Genomic DNA, 22,699 nt, shown 5'->3' on the forward strand with positions numbered 1-22,699 from the left:
TTCAGAAAGAGGTGCTCCAGAAAAGTGAGCCAGATGTGGATACTGCAACTATCAAGTATTTGCTATGTGCTAAATATGGGGGAGCCCAGCAGAAATAAAATTTGCAAGTTTCTTCCTCTCCCCATCCTAAGCTGATTTAAGGGACACTGCGAATCCTTAATAATTTTGTGGACACCAGCAACAATCTACTCTAAAGATAATGGAAGCAGCATAGAAGTTGCTGTTTTGTTCCAATATCTCTTTACACAAGCTGTATCAAGTTGAGATTTGAAATTAATTCGCATTATTGTATCATCACTTGAAAAGCCAAAAACAGAGGAAAAATATGTAGGAAAACCCTCAGATTAACTACAGCTTTTTAAAAGGTCAGCAGGGACAAATTCGTTTCTAACTGTAAATTAGTAGCAAAACCTATTTTTCAATTTCTGACAATGAAGTTAAGTTCAGCCCTACAGCTATGGGATACATACAGGTTTAATGCCTCAATTTCAGATGCAGTACAGTGTGGCAATGCACACTTTACATACACGATGCTACTTTAAGTGCATTAAAAAGTGCATTTAAGTGCATTTATCAGATGAAGTTTCCAACAACAATTCCCACCTCCTCAGGACTTGTTTCTATCCCATATACTACTGCACTATCCCTTCAGACGTGTCAGCTCATCTACTATATATAACCATGCCTAAAACACATCATCAAAACAACTCAAACCACTTGGAGAGGGGAAAAAAGAACAAAAAAGCACATAAGCCAGTTGAATCCTCCACACCAGCACAGCCCTATTGCACAGAACAGCTCTCTAACATACACAGAGATATAACTCTGATGATGTGAAGACAGGCAAAAGCAGTCAATATCTTAAGCTAAAGGTTTGGGTATTTACAGCACAGACTGAACTTGAATATGAACAAACTTAGGGGCAGTATCATTGTATATGTGAAGATAACGAAAAAAGGAAAAGACAGATATGCTAAAGAAAAAGCTGTTTAAAGAACACTTCATATGTGTGACTGTGTCTGACTGTACAGCCCTTTTTCACACTTACTTTTGACAGAGAGAAGTAAACATTGCAAAGGGTGACATAAGTAAATGATATAAAAAAGGCTCCAGTAAAAATGAGGCAAGATCTTTTTTAAAGAGAAAAGTAAATTCTCCAGTTCCATTTACTTTAAGAAAATAGTAAATGCATCATTTGCAGACATCACTGCCATTCAAGCAGTAACTGAAAACTCTGCAGATAAGACAGCTAACAGAAGATGCCCTATTTGTATTAATGGCAGCTATTTCAGTCACTAACTAGAGTAAGCAGCAGATCTCCCTGATTAGGAAAATTCATAAATTTTTATACATACAAATATACATGTATAAATACAGATATTTATACATTCCTCCACTTCTCCGGTCTTGGGTATTATCTCTTTTCTACATTACATGCTCTTATTTCTAACAAAAAAAAAACCAACAAATTTTTTTCAGGTAACTTTGAAAACAAGAAGTTTCTCATCCCTCTGGGTCCAGTATTCTAAAATCACCATACAGAAAACAATATTGGCCATAGATTTAATTCCTTCTTAATTATTCTGTTTTTATAGCATTTCCATTTGAACACTCAATAATGTATTTGCATTTTATTAATGAGAGATTACCTTATCAATGGCTGATGCAGAGCAACCAAAGAAGCATGGACTATAACCGATATGACAGAAAGGTGGAAGTAATCAAACATAACGTTGACGTAATGATGAAGGCCCTGGTGTAAGTTAAAGTGCAACTTTAAAGTTCGGCTACTAATTGGCTGTAGTGTGCTCAGGTCATCTGGTCTAAAAAGAAATTAAGAAACATACAATTAGAACAACTATACTTAAAATGCAAGTTATTAATAACTGACACAGTTGGCAATTTAGCATAGGTCTATACTTTGGAATGCAAAGGCATCTCCCCCAGGAAAAGAAATTTATCAGAATGAGACAAACCAGTTATGAAATCTATAAAGACTTGAGCAGTGGATTTGTTTTTAACCATCATTTATGTCTAATATGAACACACTGCACCTATAAATAATACAGATTTAATCAGTTCAAAAAGTTAACATATATTGTCGCTTTAATAAAAACTTCCATATTTAAACTTACGAATAGTCTGTATCCGTGAAGTGTAGATCTAATGTTAGTAGAAAATTCATTTCATTAAGTGACTCCTCAATCTACAAAGAAATTGTAGAAGCATGAAATCTTTCAGGTCCCTTATTTGTACCAATTCAAATTGGTAGAATTTGAATGTCTTCATAATGAAGACTGAATTATCCGAATAGAGTAAAGTTGAATGGCAGATTACCTTCCTCTCATCCAACAGCATTTTTATTTTGAAAATCATCACATCGTTCACAGAAACTTCCTCATTTTTGTAAAGAATCTGAAATGTTTTACTGCAAACTATATTGTCATGGACTGAAGCAGGAAAGGCAAGATCTGTACCTGGAGAGAGAAACAAGTATTAACAGAACTGGAAAACTCAGAGCCGCAAGTGAGTGGAACTATCATTTCCATCAGTTTCACGACCACTATTAAAACTGTAACACTAATAATATCAGCAGTTTTCAGTCAGCAACTGCTGGAGTTTGAAGGAGTACATTTTGTTTCAAAGAAACACTGTATAAATATTTTTAATTTAATTTGCATTTAATTTAAGTTCTGAACTGAAGAATTTTTTCTTTGTTATGAATCGAAGTAAGACATTCTAGGCATTAAAAATTCTAATAAAAGTCTTGAAATCTGTCTTGTTTCATCCAGCATTCACGTTGATTTGCAGGGTTTAACCGCACTGAGGACTCTTAATTACCTACAGATGAGATAAAGAGGTTAAATGACATATACCACTCCACTGAATTAATCAAGAACAGAGGTGGCTCATTCTTGCCTTCCATATCTTTGCATCCTACTCTGGCCAGACCAGTTCCAAGTTTATCAACTGAAGCTTATATTTCTCATGCAATATGACGCTTATGCTTTCAATCCTGAGGCTACTCATCAAAAAGAGTTCAGAAAACTGTGATAAATAATTGGGGAATCTTTTGCCAACAAAAAAAATATATGTTAAAAGACTTGCAGAAGAAACGAGAAAGAGAATATTTTAAAACAGTTACCGAGGAAGTATTTATCATAATAACAAGGGGTTTTCACACAGGAAGTATTGTAATGGGTACTATCCTCTGAAGAAAAATAGATAAAAGAAGATGTAACTTGGAAGAACAGAATTAACAAAAATACTGATACTTTCTTATCACTCCTCTTACAAAAAAGCTCAGTAACATCAACCTCTACCAGAACACAAAGTCTTAGAAAATGTGTAAATGGGGATAAATAACATTTTTAAAATTCTTTCGATTCTTCTTAATAAATTATTTCAACAGAATCCACAGGGGGAAAAAAATCTGCAGTTTGCACTCTACAGATCTGGGGGCTCTGACAGAATATCACTACCCTTGGCAAACATTCCCACTCTATAATCTTAGTAACATCTTAGTTCAACTTCCTTTCAGAAACTAGAAACAAGTACTAACACTGGGTTTTGCTGAAGTGCTTCCATACATATCTTTGGTTTAGGTGTCCTGGACAAAATGCTTACAAAGGCTGAATCACTACAGTGTAATTCCCCTATGTATAATGCCACTTTCATCTTATGTTCACCTGTGTCATCTGTTACAGGTGAAGGGCAGAGCAGGTATGGTTTCACATGGCACAATCTGATATAACTGCACAGCATCAGCAAAAGGGATCCTGCTCCTGTTTGATACAAAAGAAGAGCTGGAGACAAACGGCCAAGGTCCCACTTCCTGTGCACCATCCAGTCCTGAGTTACAGCCCTCAGTTCTGCTGACTCCAGTGTAATGCGAATCCACACCCTCAAAAGAGAGAGGGGAACTGCAGAGGAAAACCTGATGTCAGGAACAGGCTGAGCCACTTCCACATGGGGAGTAAGGTCTCACAAACATGAGGTCAATAAGGCAGAACTACTATTTTTTAAATTGACGGTGCACTGACTTGACTGGTCAAGACTCTTTCTAAGCTTCTAACCACACAAAAAGCCTTTTCCTCAATGAAGGGGAAAAAATAGCGGGGAATTAATTTACTCTTGCATCACAAAAACAGATGAATCTCATTCCTTCCTAACCTGCTTTTGTTGTCCCCCCCAACTTTTTTTCCTCTGAAAACCAGCCACAAATTTTTGAGAGAAGGAGGAATTCAGAATACCCTAAAATCTGAAACAACCTCATACAGGCTAGACATACATAGGTCTTTCTTATAACTTTCTGGAGCATGACATCTTCCTTCAAATGACAAGAATAACAAGAGACCTTCACAAGGCTAGAGCTAAAGCAAGTGAATCACCCTATGATATATTTAATGACAGTCATGCTGGGCAGCAAGCAATTCCAGTGAACTAGCTGATGTGGGAAATTTAAATAAACTGTTTTCCATTTCTATTAACAAAGGACCTCACTAAGAGCTGGAAAGGGCTGGACAAGGGACGGAAGGAGACGCAAAGGAACAGAAAGAAGAGGAAAAACTAAGACTTTATATTTGACTTGCAGAAATAAAAGGAGGAGAGAGGTCAAACTGTCTGCAGGAGAGGGGAAAACACAAAGGTAAGGAAACTGAGGTGACTTGTGCAGAGGCTAGGGAGAGCCAGAAGTAGGTAAAAAGACTTGAACTGGAGTGGGAAAACCATGACACATCAAAGTGATAGGATTCAGAATAGGTAAGTATGAGAAAGAGAGAAGAGACAGAAAAGTATAGGAAGAAGTACCTGATCATCATTCTTAAGAGTGGGAGTAGTGGCCTCCTGACCAGTCTCCTCTATGGTCAACACGCAACACTTCCACACAGGTCAACACTCTAAGTGCTACTCCACACATACCCTAATAGCAGCTATTTTATGCACGTAACAGCAGTCTCAGGAACTAGTATCAGCTACTCCTCCACCTTCAGCAGGAGAGCTGCAAGTCTGATCTAAAGCATCCAGCTCTGCTAAAATAAGCGAGCAGCTGAAGTGAACGGAAAGCAGGGATCCTCACCAAGAAGTAGCACTGTCATGTCCACAAGGACAAACTAACGCCCTTTCATTGACCAGTTTGTACCCTTTCTTTTGCTTTGTTGTGGGACAAACATTATCAGTAACTACCTGAAAAAAAAAACCTGAGAGACTGATCTAAAAAGGGCTCCAAGTTTTTGGGTTTGAAGGGGTTTGGTTTTCTGTAAAATGGCTGCTGGTCAGCTGAATGAGCTCCCCTGTTGAGCACCCCGACCGAAACAGACACCTGTGTCACAGCACACACAGCAATACGAAGGCAAGAAAAAGCAGCCAAGGGGAAACAAGGGCAGAATTTTTTTCTTTGACAGCACTGCTGATCTAAACTCACACCAAACTGTAGTCTTATCCTTTATGCCTAGTAACAGGAGACAGGAAAGCTAACACATGTCACAATTACTAACAAGATTGAAACTTTCTGAAAAAATAACCTAACACCATTCTAAAATATACCTTGAAATAGAAGATTTTTTTTCCCAGCAATATAAAACATATTAATAAGTGTCACTATTCAAACAATTTAGTAAAGGATATCTATCAGAGCCAAATTCTCCAAACTACATTAAACCTTGCCTTTGAAGTGGAGCAATCTTGGTTCATAAGAATTACTTATTTACCTCACAAAAATCCAAGCAATATTCAGGAATCTTGACCAAAATTTTGTATCTACACTGTTGCTCTACTCAGTTACTTTCAAAATAGCCTCAAAAATTCAGGTTTCAGTAATATCACATCACATTTTCTCATACTACAGCAGGTTTTTCTCCCTTGCAATTCCAATAATTCCACTCGACATTTGAAAATTTGATTAATTTTTTGCTTTTCACATTTTTACAGCACGCTGAGGTGTGGGCTACACAGAATTAGGAGAGCACTAACAGCTTTCCCTGGGTTCAGTTTGCCTGGACAAAGAAACCAAAAGTGAATGTCAGGTTAAAAAAGCAAAAAGATGAGGGAGTGGGTAATTCTGTTCAGGAGGTTAAATAAATTTTCAACTTTATTACCAGGCAACAACAGAACAAGATTGAAAGCTGGATCCTTTCAAAGTGTTCTTTTCAGGAAAAAAATGGGCTTATCAATCTGGATAAGAGCCTGTATCTGAAGCTCTCCACTACTTTGAGGTACCTACTTAAATGAGATCTGCTCTTGGTCATCTTACCCCGGAACATGGAGAAGATTGAGCAGATCAGTGGAAAAAACTGAAGACACTAATATAAAGGAATCATCATGTTTTGCTACCAGCAAAGACAATCAACAGAGGAAAAACAGTTACATGAATTCTGTAACCAACTGTCAAGTCTCACTGCTAAGAACAAGGTATATTTTTATTGTGTTAGTAACAAAATTAAAAGCACTTACATATTAGTTACAACAATATAAGACAAAAAGCGTGATCCTTAATTAGCAAGGCAAGATAATTACCTCATTTACTAAAAGTTTTCCATTTCTTAAAAGTTTTGGCACTTACCAGTTCCATGTAACAAACTAGCTTCTAATTTGTGTGGAATTCTTGGAGGAATTTTCATAGATGCACGAATCTGGTAAAAGCTAAAGCAAAAGAGTGATTTGCAACACAGTACAACTCATTTATCATATACAGATACATTGACAGAGGTAGGAATGGAGAGTGGGAAAGAGAAACACAGCAAGGAAGTTTTCCAAGTCTAAAACAGTCCTACTTTGACTCTTTATCCTGTTATGTTTTTTTCTTAATCATTAACCAGAGTGATAGCCAAAAACATGAATAAAAAGAAGTCCCAACACAACGCCAGCCTTTCCACACCCCGCAGAGTTGAAGCAAATATTTGCAGAGATATATGGTAAACTACACTGGTGCGAACGAAAAATCAGGAGTGTCAGCTACACTACAACCGTAGGGGAAGGATCTACCACCATGTAGCACATCTATAGGGCTGCTACAATCAGTTCTGACACTGAAGGAGCTATTTGTGAAACTGCAGCTTGTAAGACTCCCTGTCCAGGATCCCCAGAAAGCACACCACTTATCAGACACTCTCTACATTGTTTGTGGCCACCAGCTATTAAAAAGTGTAAATAAAGGGTCATATTAGGCAAAATGTAACAGCACCTTTATGCTATCAAAGGCAGGAACTGCAGGCTTCTTGCCTAAAATTAAAAAAACCCCAACACAATAGTGTTGGGTCTCTGCTCTATCTCTAAACAGTCTTTCATCTTATTGAGCTCTATACTGTTTACAACTTTTATTTTCATGTACGAAAACTGTAACTGTCACCAGACTGATTTTACGGAAGCCTCTACATAACAAGCACCCACAAAGACACTTAGATGACACATTCTGACCATCTCATCCCATTTCAGATAACTTATTCTTGTTTGCAGGAGTTAGCTTCAGCTCCTCAGTGAGCTGATGTGATCTACACACAGCTCCAGAAACACTAAAACCACCAAAAGGGAAGGAGCAAGAACATTCACAAGCAGAGAGGGGAAGACAAAGCTGCCTTTTTTGTAGGAGCCAAAACCACCAAGCTGTCAGCAGAAAGGAGTTTGGTGGGTCTATGCAGTAAACCTTGGGCAACAGGGACTGAGAGAAATCCTGTAACCTGAGGGACTGGACCTTCCTCACAAGACCTGTAGATGTGCAACCATGTGGTTAGCCTGGCTCCTGCAGCAAAATAAGGAAGGACTTTGAGATGATGTTATCGAACCATGTTTAAACCCCTTTATCCTCTTCCCCCCATGTAATCCTGGCTGAGGGAAATATTAATCAATTGGGTAACTGTAGTAAAAACTTGTGTAATTCCCTTATTATCATAACCCGTCCTCCTCATTAACATGTCCAGGCCCCAAGACCCTTTAATTGCACTCATGTGTTCAATAAATTATTCCAGTTTCTTCCCCCATATCTGGAATAGTCTAGTTTTAGGCAGAACCATGGTCCTAAATGCCCACAAGTAGACATTTACCCTTTGTATTCTGCTCACAGAGTACAGCCAATCAAAGTCATGGTTTCATCATCCCCACTATCCAAATCCAAACCAATCTACTGTGGTTTTCCAATTTTGGATTCTGACACTTCAACTAAAGCTGACCATCTGGGACTTCACTAGCAACTGATGTGACTGTGTACTAGGCCTAATAGTCAACCAGTGAAAAATTTTTAATTTAATCCTTTCACAAAATTTAAAAGTCAACTTTAATCTGATTAGAACTATATCAAAGAATGCTTTATAGTGAACCAGTAACATTGCTAGACATAAGAGATGAAGTGATTCCTACCTTTTACAAAAAGACTAAAACATAACCTATTGCAAACCACCAGCTATATGCTTTGGTTTTGGAAACAGGTCAAACATGATTCCATACACATTCCTTAAGTGATTAGGAAATTAATAACAGGATAGGAATAACAGGAAATTAATAATAAGATAGGAATAATAGGACATTAATTCATTTTGTATTAGGTTAAAGAAATAAAAACTAACATTAAGCATTCACTGTAATCTCCAACAGCGTAAGGAATTAAGCAGGTAAGAGTCCCCACTCAACATTAACCCAGCAGGATGCAATGTAGTGCACTGATGTACTCCTTTTCTCTGGATCAGATGTGACTTCCATCATTCAATTAGTTACTCATTTCACCTCTACTGAAGAAATGTGATACAATGTAATGTACAATAGCCTCAACGAGGAGATACTTTCCACCAGTTTCACAATGTCATTTCTGGATCTGCAGTAAACATTCACCAAGAGCCTGATGCTCTACCACTACAAGCTGCATCTTCCCATGATCCAAATGACGAGCCCATCATGGCAAAGCATACTGCTTGTTACTTCAGGCAGTAAGGAAAGAATGCAAAACTGTTCATATGGTTTACATGACATATTATGTCTCAGTATGTTTTCTATCAAACATTACATCTCAGTAAGTTCAGACACATGTCAGAGACGTGCCACATATTTTAGCTCATCTCACCCTAACCTACCAAACCGAGTCATTCTATTAGACTTTAAAATATCCAAAATCTGCATCATTCTCAGTTGATGTTTAGAAGCATGTGACAGCTCTACAGAGCATAAATTTAACTAAGGCTTAACAACTTCATCAGCTGTGGATAGGTTAATGAATTAGAACTGTAACAAGGTAAAATGAAAGGCAAAGGCAAAACAAAAACTGAGCATCAAACAGAAAAAAGGTGCAATGTGATATTCCCATTACTTAATGCAATAAGACTCATTTGCCCTAAAGATACTATTAAGTGACTGTTTACAATTTGTGCCTCAAAGTGAGCAATCAATACTATTGTTTGTGCTTAAAATGTTATTTGTGAAATCAAAAGGCTATTAGAACATCCTTCTTTTCCCAATTATTATTTGCTTGTGATTAATCAAAAGCAGACCATTCTATCCTTTTTCTTTAGTAAACCCTTTACCTGCCCAATATTTTTATTTGGTTTAATGAGGAGATGAAGGTGTATTGTTTGCTTGTTTCAGACAGGTGGCATGGACTTTCAGCAGATTTATACTTTAGGCAGTTTATAGCATACAACATTCACCTGTTAATCTGAGTAATAAAATCCTGTAGGAGTTCAGCTCAGGGTAAATATGTAAATATTAACTCAAATCTTGTGCCTAGATATATGAAACAATTACTTAACTGCATCAAGATATTTAAATAAGAAAAACAGCCTCCTACACAGTATTTACCCAAACTATTCACTGTCACTCATTTTTAAATGCCATATATATTAAGGATCTATCTGCCAATGAAGAGCTATTATACTATTATACTGAAACAGAGTACTTGACTCAAGAAGTAATTATATTTGCAATACATAAGGAAATGCTTTTCAAAGTTATGATATAAATTCCTCATTTCACAGAAAATTTTAAAAGTAATGTCTAAAAAATGCATCAAGCCTCATTATTTTTTTTCCTAAGCCCTGCCTTCCTCATCTTCTTTCCATCTTTTGTTCAACCCATTAGTCAATTTGTGCCGTAATGTTTCCATTTCTATTAAAAAACAAACCAAAACCAAGTCACTTTCAACTATTTCCCAGCTGTACCATAAACACTGGTTACTTCTCATACAGACAACTGATTCAGAAACCCGATCTATTGTATCTGCTTGGGCCTCCACATAACATTCAGTAGCAAGGACTTGTGAATCACCTACCACATTCAACTGTCCCAAATATCCTTAAAATACTCCATAAATAATATCCGAACACAATCCGAATCCATTGTCTCATATATCAGCTCTCCATTACCTTATGTAACAAGAGAATGAAGGTATCCTGTGTAGTGGAAAATTCCAGATGATAACAATGCTACAGATCACACAACTGATGGTACAGCAAATGTGGCCAAATTGATGAAGTAACTTCAGTCTACCAATGCTTTCAAGACCCAGTCCAGCATCTTCCAAGAGGTGGCACATGCAGACCTACTCATGTAGTTGCAGGCTTAGTACTAGAACTTTTCCAGTCACAGTCCATCAGTCTGTCTATACTAAAATGCCTTCCTGAAGCCCACTGGAACACAGAACCCAATACAAACCTTTCGGAACGTGGCCTGTGCTAAAGCAAATTCAGTGAGATTCACATGCCCAGCCTCAGTACACACTTTCTCTAACACCCACCTGTAAGCCCCAGGAACATGGCAGAGGAATAATCAAACTGACCCGCACCAATCTGGCTCCTTGCCAAGTCCTGACTCTGACAGCAACCTGGAAAAATGCTTTAGTGATAATAGACAGGGGCTACAGGTTCATTTCAAGGTTTATTTAAAACTGTTCTCCAGAAAAAGGAAACAGTTCAAGCTTTGCAGTCAGCATTAAGATTCCAGAAAAGTGCTGGACTTCTTAAAGCTTAGACTAGTAGTGATTTTTCTGGGATGATTTTTGGAGAATAATTAGAAAAAATCTATTACAACCTCTCCCTTAATCTCTGTTTTGACTGCATCATACGAGAAAAACGTCATTTTCAGATTATTAAGGGTTGACATTTTTCAGATAACAAAGAAGTCAGAAACATTTTGACAATGTTTTAAAGCCACTCTCCCTGTTTTGAAGAAAAGAATAAATGGTATTCAGAAAGGTGGTGTACTGCAAGAACACACATTAATCACTCGTAACAAAACAACATCCATCACACCTTTTGCTATAATCTGCTCCATTAGCTCAAGCAGGATAACTGCATATTTCACGAAATGGAGAATAAAACAACAGAAATACCACCGAGAACTGTACTTTACCGTATGATGGAAAAATGCTCTAAAAATGAATCATAATCAAGAGCCTGATATGCAGTAGTTGCTAAATTACCCTGATAGATTATGCTGTGTTGTTTAGAATCACCACCTGATAATTCAGCAAGATACAGTTGGATGATCTTGGATGATACAACTAGGGTTTGGCACTTGAAAAGCCTGAACTAAAATGGCAGCTTAACCTGAGTTACTGCAGTACAGGAAACACATTTGGGATGAACAGCAGACTGACAGTTCAATGAAGGTCTGACACCACACCAAGAACAGATTTGGAATGAATCTTTAGAACCATTTTGTCAAGACAATAAGCAGGTTGCCACTGCTTGACGTTACGTTGCTGATGTTATTTGAAGGACAGGCTCCACAGGGAGACTGAGTAAACTGAGACTTGAAACAGTCTTAAGGATACTTAAGCATTGGAACAGGTTGTCTAGATAAGCTGTGAAATCTCCACTCATGGAAGCTTTCAAGACCTGAGGGGATAGAGCTCCAGGCAACACGGATCAAGTGTCGACCCTCCTTTCAGCATGAGGGTGGACTATATGATACAACTACTATCCCTGCCACCCTGAATCAGTCTACGACCCCAGAGGTTAAAGGAAACCTAAAAAACAGGGTTCAGCAATTTACAACATGACAACTGAAAGGCAAAACAGCAAAAAGTCCATATGGTTGGGAGCTGGTATACAAAACAAGTTGCAGACACATCTGTCAACAGAGCATATTCCAGCTCCTGGCTTTCCTGAGTCTACACAGGCAAAATACTTCTCAACAGCTGATTTACTCAGCTGATTTACTTACTTCTCTGAAAGGCAGCATCTTTTACTTCCTAACAAATTTCCAATGCCATAGATTTAGGAAAAAATAATAAAAAAAGGACAATCTACAACACCACCTCTGAAAATCTGCCAACCCCTATGCTTACAGCGCTTACCTTTACTTAGCTTGACCACAGACATGAGCTCTAGGATGAATACCAGATCTCTTGCTCTGGTTGTACTGATTAAAAGATTTGTCCTGAAACAGCTCCACATCCATCCCCCAAAAGGTACCTTTGCTTTTGCTTCATAGTGTGGGAGGGAGTCTAAGTATTTCAGATGTCTACTGAGACAGCACATCAAGCAAAGCTGAAGTCACCAGTGGAAAGCTTCTAAATATCCAGGTAATTTTTGTGAAGCACAGTGTATGCAGTCTTTCTTCAGTAAATATATGTGTGTACCTGCTCATGACCATTAATGTCATTTGGTCCTTAATGTAATCACTGGCAAATACATAATCACGATATTAAAAGGTTCAAACATATCTGGAGCTTAGTGTCCTTACTACAGACCTTGTAGGAAAAGGTCTTCTGAAAAAAGTAGTTAGAATTACTCCTCTCCTGTAGGTATCCTTACTGTCCCTTTTGTATGAAGGATTAAATCTTTTTCATCAAGCTGCATTAAAACCTTGAAAATTTAAGATCTGACATGTGCCAGAAAATACTTTCCCACACAGGAAAACTGACTTTTTTTTTTCCCCACTGAGATCATCATTCAGGTAGGCATAAGTAACTATTTTTCACCAGTTTTGTGGAAAATGATAATTTATAATCTGACCAGGAAATAGGTTTAGTTTATCAATAACCGGAATGTATCTTGCTACTGACAAAAAAGGAAACATAGGAAGTAATGGTGATTTGACTTTTTAATGCTTCCACATTGAACCACAGGAAGTAATGTGTGCAAATGCAGTCATAAAGGACAACCATTATTTTAAAAAAATCTCACGCATTAAAAAAGCATATGAGCGTTTACAGCATTAGCTCCACAAGCAATTACTTGAAAAACCACTTACTTTTCCAGCTAAAGAACATTCAAAGGGAAGTGTGAGTTCTGAAAAGGCTTCATAAAACAATTCATTGTTGAGGTAAAACTTTTTTGCAGTTCCTCTCACCAGGAAGAGGAAAGGCAGAAGCATGTATGGCAGAGTCCGACCTTTCCTCTTCCCTAAATCCCAGTGCATGCACTGCACACTTAAATGCTCTCGGTTACATTAACAAGAGCAAGCACTGAACACTGTGGACTGCAAAACTCACATGCACATTGGGTCACCTGCAGGGCAGATTCTAAGTTTATCAGTTCACCAAATGGAGGAACAGCTGTGACTTCGCATATGCAAAACCTCGGGAGAGGTCTTGGTATCTACTGAATGCAGGGCCCTATTGAAAACACACCCTCTGCTGCAGACCACCACTAAGACTTCATTTTCCAAGGTGATGTGTTTCAGGCAAGCACGATTCTTTTGGTGCATGAGAAAACAAAGCAGGAGATGAAGCACTGCTTTGCAAATATGGAACGTGACACTGAAATGAGGAATTGCAAGGAAAACAGACAAGGAAGTGAGTCTCCAGAGAAAAAGGCAGGTCTGGGGACAGCGATTCCATGGAGGTAGCATCAGATTGACCCCGGCAGAGCTGTGTCTTCTACAGATCACACCTCTTTCCACAGAAGCAAACCTAGACTAACAGAAACTCCTGCTGTGGTGAGACGTTGAGTCAGCAAAATACTGAAAGGCTCTAACAATGAGAGAAAACATTCCTTTACTTCTGTTCAACACCCCTCTGTCCTACAAGCTAAGGCCCTTGCTACTACAGAGACACTACATTACTACTTCTTTAATGGATTTATAAAAATCCATCTTAAAAGCAGTAAAGACATTTAGCTTCTCACACAGTCACAGGCTGGTACTGATAAATGACAGCATACTTATCTAGGCAATCTGCGTACCCTTGTAATGTTTAAAGCATTTCACATGTTCGTGAAACACAAATACTTTATCTTAAACATTACCACAAATTCGCCAGATGTTTTTTGTAACCTCATAAGCATTCTGCAAAAATGCAATCCAGGCAAAGGCACACAAACAAGGCGCAGAGAGGAAAATCAGAAACGGAGTAAAATAAGGTGCCAGGGAACAGAAATAAGAGAATATAAATCAACACAGAATAAAGCACAGGCAGTGAAATGCTGATTCTCAAAGTGCCAAATTAAAAAGAATTGGTTAACTTGTTCCTTAATTCCTCTCTCCCCAGGAGACATGCAAAGTCATCTCTAAAAATTTAATCCTACCAAACACAGCCGGGGCCCACAGAATACTGAATGGACACCAAAGTAGATAGAGGGCTTATACAGACAAGGAATTATTTAATACAAGCATAGAACACACACAAATATTCTTATCTTGCAATCACTTTGTAGTAAGTACTTCTAATGTGGACCAATATGAGATTACACTCTGCTGTAATTGTGGGATTTATCTAGGAAACTCTAATTCATATACTTGAGCATCAGGAAAATTATCATGCCCAAAAGACTATGAAAAATTCAGGTATTTCTCAGCGGACTAAGATGTTTTTATTAAGTTGAATAATACAATGGGCAAACTTACAGGAAATAGATAAAAGGTTCCCATTTACTTGAAAGCAAGTTTCCTTGAAAGTGAATTACTTCTTTGAAGTACCTCATTACTTCTGACAACTAAAGGTATATATAAACAAAACAGTTATTAGATCAAAAGTCTGATGAGTTATTTGGGAGACTAATACTTCAACTAAGTCACAACATCTTGTTATAAAACAGGATTAAGTACATAAAACAGGAGAGAGGGAAAAGTAAATGCAGTTGGGGATTTTGCCTTATTACTACAAAAGTCTTTTTTCCACATTCTTACCACAAGGTACACACTGAGGTAGAATTCCTGCAATCATTATGAACATATATTTAAATATTTGAAAAGGGAATAGTCTCAAATAAGTATTGCTTTTTTAAAGAGGCACAGAAACATGCAATACTAGATGAGTTCTTATTTAATCAAATAAATCCTATATTAGTCTATGTTTATAATTTTAGTTCCTCTTTTATTTCCTGTTTTCACTGAAGGGAACAGGAAAGAAATCATACTAAATTTTCTTGCATCTTTACAGTACAACACATTCATAAAGCTCATCTTCAGGAATAATGATTTCCCATTTTCTCTTATAAAAACTTTTCAACTCTATTTATTTAGCTTGGAAAGCATTTTTATTTGACTTTTTGATTTAGCATATTAGCATCACAAATGTGTTTAACCACTGTGTGGCTTGGAACTTTTTAGTTTTTTGCAGAAAAAGGTATGGGGTGTTAGGTTTTCCTGGTATCCAGAGTTACAATTTTACAAACCGTCACCCCTTGCAAACAGGCATCGGTTTTTAGTGAGACACATCATAATATTTTAATTTTGAAATCAAGGTTTAGCAAATACAACAGATGGGAGATCAGAAGAAAACTCATTTTCTGGCATTTACTGGTCTTTCAAATTTTATGAGTTTTGCAGCTGTGCAATTCTGCTCCTCTCATCTGTCGGTAAACAAGTATACAAGCCTTACAATTCACTTCGTGTCCTATTTTAATTAAGGGCAATCTCTGTTTTAATAGCAAATACATCATACATTTAACCAGAGCTGAAAATTCAGGTTCCACCAAGAAAACTGTTGCAAAAAATCATGACAAAAGAACCCATGTGAACTGTTGCATCTTACGCAAGATGCATCAAATAAAGGTTGTCACTCTTATCCCTTACCAACATCTCTGTCTTTTCCCCTGCAGAAAGCTGTGTCATTCATGGAAGTGACATTAGCTCCTCTAGTTCAATCTTTTAAACCGAAACACTATAGTTTCAAATATAACATACTGCTCTGTGATGTTATCAGGACACTAAGAAAGAAAAGTAATCTCTCAGAAGCATCTATCTTTTTTCCTTCAAGCAAGGCACATTTTCATGATTCACCTGAGGCAGCTTAAGCCAACACTGCAAGTAGAAGTGTTTTGTAGACCAAAACCTCTTTTACATGTTTTTGCCTCTCCTCAAATAAGTTTTGGTGTTCCACCAACTGCATGGTAAAACAAACCAACATGCTCATCCATGTGAAAACGGAAAAAAAGAATCCGGTAGGGGCTATTAAAGAGGGCAGGATCACACAGGGGAGAAAGCGTTCCCTTCAGCGGCGGGACGTGCGCTTAGGTCAGATTGAGTGGTGGGGCTCTATGCTCAGAAACATGAAACTGTACTGTCACTTCCTGTAAATTATTTTTTTCCTCAACTTCAAGAGTTTCAACTTCAAAAAGATTGAGAAGCAGATCTGCTGACTGCGCACTATATTTATGCATTCATTATTAAAATAATTCTTAAGAAATAATCTCAGGGAGTATTACCAGAACAATGTCACAAGCAAGCTATGAAGAGTTACCAGCATAAGTCAAGATCGGTTTCTCTAAATTAAGATGATCCTAAAAGTTGATAAATGTCAAAAAGTAAAGTGAGCATTCAAGGCTAGAAGGCAAAAACTCCACTTCTTACCCCTTCGGAAAACTGTAAAAAGTTGCTGTTATTGATTAGACTTTTATTTTTGCCACAATAGAGCCACCTCCTACAGCAAAAATATCTTTGATCTCCTAAAACCTACTCTATCTAGTACAGGGCAGCAAATATACCCTTAGAAGAACAAAGCTAAAAATCCAAACTCACAAAAGTTATACTTCTGATGCCAGTTTAAATAAATGAAACAAATTACATGGGCACAAACAGACTAAGTTGCCAAATCCCTTCTTCTCATGCCAGGTTCCACGAGCTGGATACCCTGAAGACACACAGTGCACACTGAACCTGTTCAACAAGTTAAAAAAAACTAAACAAGCAAGCAACAAAAAAAAAAATTGTTTTTCAAAGTCTACATTTTTTCAAGTCTACATTTTTGTTTTGAGAAAACTGTAACAAGCACTGCAGAAAACCTTAAGATGGTATCCAAAATATTTTGAAATAAATGGTATGTAGGAATGTATTCAGGAAAGGTAGGAAACAAATTGCTGAAGGGAAGGCATGCAAAAATACTATGAGATGAAAACTGAGAACAATATGATTGGGAAAAGAGAAAAACTCCAATGAAGCAGCACTAACCACAGTAATATGACTGAAGTGCAGAGATGATCATCAAAGTGATCGTATGATTTACTGCCTACCTACACTGAGGAGACTCAAACTTTCCATAGGCCTGGGTATCTAAATCCTTTTGTTCCCCTTATGAGGCTGACCTCCCACAATTGCTCCCTGTAAGCTGGGATCTGCAAAATCCACTGAAGAAGAATCCTAGTTTGCGCTTGGGATTTGGAAGCTGAGGGTTTCTGCTGCTCTGGATGACCACACTCACCTTTCTATCATTTCCTCCTTCTCCTTTGGAGAGCTGACCTACGGAAATGGAATTGGCATTCTGGGGGTGATTAGGGCCCTTTGTCCAGCAAGTACAGAGCTGGATCTCTCTGTCTTCTGCAATTATCTGCGTTCTTCTCTTCATCACTCATGTAAGCTGGCGTCTGGGAAATCATATCCTTCCTCATAGTAAGGAAATGTCAAGAGTAATGTATTGAACATTAGACTTTACTTTTACAATATAAGAAAAGTTTTGCAAGAAATTAAAGTTTAAGGAGTTCTGTTTCCCTCTCTTCCTCTGTCTTGTTCTCCCAGGCACTCACTCTTGCCTCTCAGCTACAATACATTTGACACTTTCCTCAATTACAGCAATGCACTATTCGCAGAACAGGTCCAGTCCAGCAGCTCCCTTTACAGCAGGCTGCTCCAGAAGCCCAGCCAGCACAACACACAGGGCAGTGCACCACAGTGGGATGAAGCTGCCAGTAGCAAGGGAGGCGGAAACTCTGCAAACTGGCATCGCCAAGCAAGCTCTGTATCTCTACATGAGGGTTTAGGGAAATTAGAATTGACATACCTGACGTCTGTCATAACTCTGTATCCTACGGGCACAGATGCCAACTAAGATGAATGCACAAGTTCAAACAGAGGTTTTGTTTCAAAACATACTAATCTCTGGGCTGCTGTCACTCAGCAGATCATACTGACATAACAGCCCCTCCCGTTTCAGAGATGTCTTCCTAATACGGAGGCTGGAACTTTTATGGACATTTCTCTCAGGATGCAGTCCAGGATTACAGTTAAATCAACCCAAAAGTTAGTTGGCAACAGAAGCACGGATCCCATTCCTCCTGTGTATTTTATACTCCTCCTATATCTCCCCTGACAGAATATCTGATGCTGATGTGAGCCAGGGAGATGGAAAAAATATAAACCAGAACATAATTCTGGTTCTACCAGTTTTTTTCTGCCAGTTTTTTTCTGCTGCCTTACCATTTTGAGCTGACCAACCGCAAGGTAAAGGAGCATTACTGCAGGCACACTGGAAGCACCACAAGCAGGATCACCCTGTTCAGGCAGCTGCTATCCAACAGATCACCCCCACCTATAACACCTACTCCTTTGGCCCGGTGTTCCTGCCAGCTTTAACCGACTCTATAACTGCTGCCAAAAGCAAGCCTGTCTTACTGACCACGGAACTGCCTGACTGCAAGAGCAAACACAGCAGACAACCATGCATATCACACCTTTTGGCAGACACATGCAGTTGTACTGGCTCAAGCCAACTATAAACGCATAGATGAGAATGCTGTTTCACAACAGAGAGCCCATCAGTGGGATCTCTTACCCTCTCTCCCTCCACCAAAATCAGTGCTCAGGCACAAGTGAAAAATACAACTTTTTTTTTTTTTCTTCCCAGTCTCACAATCACCTCTGATAGCCTCGAAACTACTTCTTGCATTAAAAACATATAATAATAAAAAATGATTAGCAGCAGAGGTCTTGATCACTTAATGTAAGGTATCTGTCACCTTCCTGGAGAAAAAAGACACATTTTTAAAGCAATTTAGAAGTCTTCAAATCAACAACTGAAGTTATTTATGGATAAGCATCAATATGATGGTCAAGTCTGGAGGGCCTCTCAGTCTCTGGAGGTTTTTTAACCTTCTGCCATGGCAACATAAGTCAGAATCTGAGAAAGGGAGAACAAGGTGTGGGGGGCGAAATTAGGTTAAAAAAATATTAAAAAATCTGATTAGTTACTTTATATGGGGTACAGTAATTGGCAGGAGATGTAAGACATCAAAGAGGAAGATATTTTGTAGCAAGCACCTGATGAAACAGAGACAACAAGTCTGAGTTTGAGTTTGGTGGTGGGACTGAGCCTGGTTCCATATTCTGATAAAGCCGTATGCTCTCTGCAGCATATGATGATCCAGTCAAGTGCTGTTTGTGATCACAGACAGAGGTATACATAAAGGTATTGTTAGGCTGCATGTGCAGCAAAAGAGACAAAAAGACACCATATCAGAAACCTCTGTCATGTTGTGAGGCAGTCAAGACTTTAAAATACAGGATAAGCATCTTACTCTCTCCCTTCCCTCAGATAGCTATGGATGGTAAACTAACTTAAAGACCAAATCCAATCAAATTTCTTCTGTAACTGTCGTGTATTAACCAAGCACACATAAACAGGACAAAACATTCAGGAATGACAGATTTTTCACAGCAACAGTCTGAACTGTAAGCCTATGCACAAGCTACGTGCTTCTGCACAAAAGAGCTAACACATGAAAGTAGCTCAAAAGTAGGAGTTTTAGTGACAAAAAATATATTCAATGCACAGTTAAAACTCTTATTGCTGTCACATGCTATTCCAGAATACTGAATTCACTAAAACTCACATTTAGAAAGAGAAGGTTCATAGTCAAGAAATCATAATTGTGATGCCTTCAACTAGCGCCTACGCCCATTCTATCATACTATACAAAGAAGCTAGCTGTATTGTTCTACAGAATAAAAAAAAGTGTCTTCTCCAGACAAAATCCTTTTATACTCAATACTGTCTTACACTGTCATTTACTCTCTCACTAAACTCAACTCACTGATCACGTTTCTGCTGACAGTCTTCATGGCAAGGCACGCTCATATACAATTTTTACTGTGCAGCACAAAATGGCACCTGGTCTTACAGAGACAAGAGCCCTCTTTCTTCAACTGCATAAAGAAAGAATTACACAGACCTCCTCCAAATACAATCCTGAAAGGAGGATAAATGATGTAAGGCATCATTTACACAGTTACATATAACCTTGCTGTCACATGAAAGAGTTGTACCTATCACAGCACTGCCAGGTCCAGCAAGATGGTAAGATGGCATAAGCAGGCATCTGAGCTCTTTCTCTTTTGTTCTTAGAAAATGAAATTTGCCAAATAGAATGCCTGGAGGGAATGGGATGCCATTAGACAGCTTTAATTCTGAGCTGCAAAATAATAATTTCAATTGCAAAATTTATTATGCTTAAAAATTCCAAAAGTACTAAATGAGTATAAGAGTAAAATGTGAACAAAATTTAAGCGATTTGAAATTTGTACCCCATATCTGACAAGTCTAGAAATGCAATGAGTATCCATCAGCATTTCAAAAAATTGAAGAAATATTTTTTAATATAGGGGAGATGCAGAAAAAAAGACACCTCCAGGACAACTACAACTACCAACTGTTAGCTATATCTCTATCGATAACAACTGAAGAAATAAGCACCTGAACAGTCATCTTTACACATGGGAATATGTAGCTCAAAGAGGCAGATTCAGAATCTCATTCGGTTTCTTAAACTGGAGGCTAGTCTTCTAGGAATTAACATGGGGGATGGAAGGAGGAGGATTCTTTAGGCTTCAAAGTAGAAGCCCAATTTACAGTGGCTCTAGGTGACCCCTAGACAAACCTCCATGGGTGGCTACAAGTCTCCTAATACTAGCATTGTACTCAGATATCTGAAGAAGACAAGTTGTACAACCTCCCTGTGTCTTCAGTTTCACTCATTAGTGTACTTCAAAAACATTAATTTCTCAGCTAACTCAAAGCAAACAGTACTCAGTTTTCCACTTACCTTTCCAACTCCTATTTTCAACAAATACAAGGTTTTTTATTTTAAAAAATAAGATTCAGTCTTTTCAATGGTTACTCCTCCTTGGGACCAGACCATGTCATTGGTCTCTCAGATATTCTGCATCAGAAGGGCTAATGGATATGTGATGATACTAACTTTCAACTTCTAAAGCAATGTCAACTTAAAAAAGGACTTCCCAACTGCTCATTCCCAGTCTTACCCATTCTTGCCTCAAAGCAAGCAAGCCCTTTGTATGTGTATCCACTACTGAACTAGAATCCAAAACTGATCCACTTTAACAACAACAAAAAAACAAGATCAAAAGTATTTGTGTTATTTTTCCTAGACAAACTATTCCGTTGAGTTTACAGACCCTACAAATCTTAAACGCGTATTATTGCTATTTGTATTAGTGTAAAACCATAAGCTGAAGAACAGAGTTCATCTTACAACTGTTAGACAAATCTGACAGCTTTCTTCTCCCTTTGTAAAGTGTGCATTACATTAAGCAAAGATCACAGTACAATACTTCAAAAGATAAGCTATCATGTCAGAAGGCAATTCACAACACTTATTTCCAGAAAGGTATGTCATACAAAAAAAATGTAGTTTGAAAGTATGACTGAGCTGTATGAATTAAAAAGAAAATCAAACAGTTGAGCCTGAATGTTCTTTGTTCATCCAGAGTTTGTTATTTCATCATACGCTAGCAACATAAACCATTAGCAAGGGTTACTTCTTTATTTAAGGACAAAATCTTTTCATTCCTGATAAAGCCAGGAGAAAGAAAAGTGGTCCTACTAGAAGTGAGTTTCAAATTTTAATTTCCTGCTAAAAATTATAAAACTAATGTAGAAACTCATTGGATCCAGAAAAAAATACAACTTTTCATATACTGCATTATTTCTCATGAAATTACTGTGTCATCATAATACGATTCATTAGACGTCATACTCTGATTCAGTGTATTTTCTTTTATGCTACATTAATGCAATCACATGCACGGAAGCATAAAATGTCAATGCTGCACACAGAAAAACATAAGTATCTGGAACAGAAGAATATCATAGGCTAAATTTTCAGTAGTCTATGAAGCTTAAATTCTTTTGACTTTCAATAGGACTTAGGTTCACAAGCAACTTATGCTACTCCAATCTTACCAATAACCTAATTTCAGATATGATACATATCCAAAACTGTATTTTACGTTAGAATATGTTGAAGTCTCCCCTGTGGAAGGTATTTAATATTAGCCTTCCATTACTCAGGATTTAAAAGCAAAAACACTTTTAAAAATGTGGTAAACTTACATTAAAAATGTAAACTCCTGATCTGGGGTTTTATAAGAATCATTAGCCCCCCAAAAAGTCAAATAATAGATAACTAACATGCACTGAGAAGTAAATCTGTAGTAAAGAGCTAGTGTTAACACTTTACTTCCTCTCTTCGTAGTCTACTTGAATTAACAACAAATTCACACTTAGCCAAAATAACCATTAGGAAGTTCTTTTTCTGAAACCCATAAT

General features: G+C 37.8%; 1 protein-coding gene across 6 annotated transcripts in view; it reads right to left on the reverse strand.

Moving 5' to 3' along the window:
* Nucleotides 1-22,699, reverse strand: part of FAM135A (family with sequence similarity 135 member A) — an 87,134-nt gene that overhangs the window by 35,890 nt on the left and 28,545 nt on the right. For all 6 annotated transcript variants that reach the window (XR_004356467.1, XM_032684629.1, XM_032684630.1 and 3 more), the window contains 4 exons: nucleotides 6,560-6,639; nucleotides 2,338-2,477; nucleotides 2,136-2,206; nucleotides 1,650-1,823 (listed from right to left, as the gene is read on the reverse strand). Coding sequence is in view for 5 of the 6 variants with exons in the window: in XM_032684629.1 (XP_032540520.1) it covers nucleotides 1,650-1,823; nucleotides 2,136-2,206; nucleotides 2,338-2,477; nucleotides 6,560-6,639 (465 nt within the window). In the remaining variant the exon portion in view is untranslated. The remainder of the gene's footprint in view (nucleotides 1-1,649; nucleotides 1,824-2,135; nucleotides 2,207-2,337; nucleotides 2,478-6,559; nucleotides 6,640-22,699) is intronic.

The sequence above is a fragment of the Chiroxiphia lanceolata genome, chromosome 3, assembly GCF_009829145.1.
Source record: "Chiroxiphia lanceolata isolate bChiLan1 chromosome 3, bChiLan1.pri, whole genome shotgun sequence".
NCBI classification, from domain to species: Eukaryota; Metazoa; Chordata; class Aves; order Passeriformes; family Pipridae; genus Chiroxiphia; species Chiroxiphia lanceolata.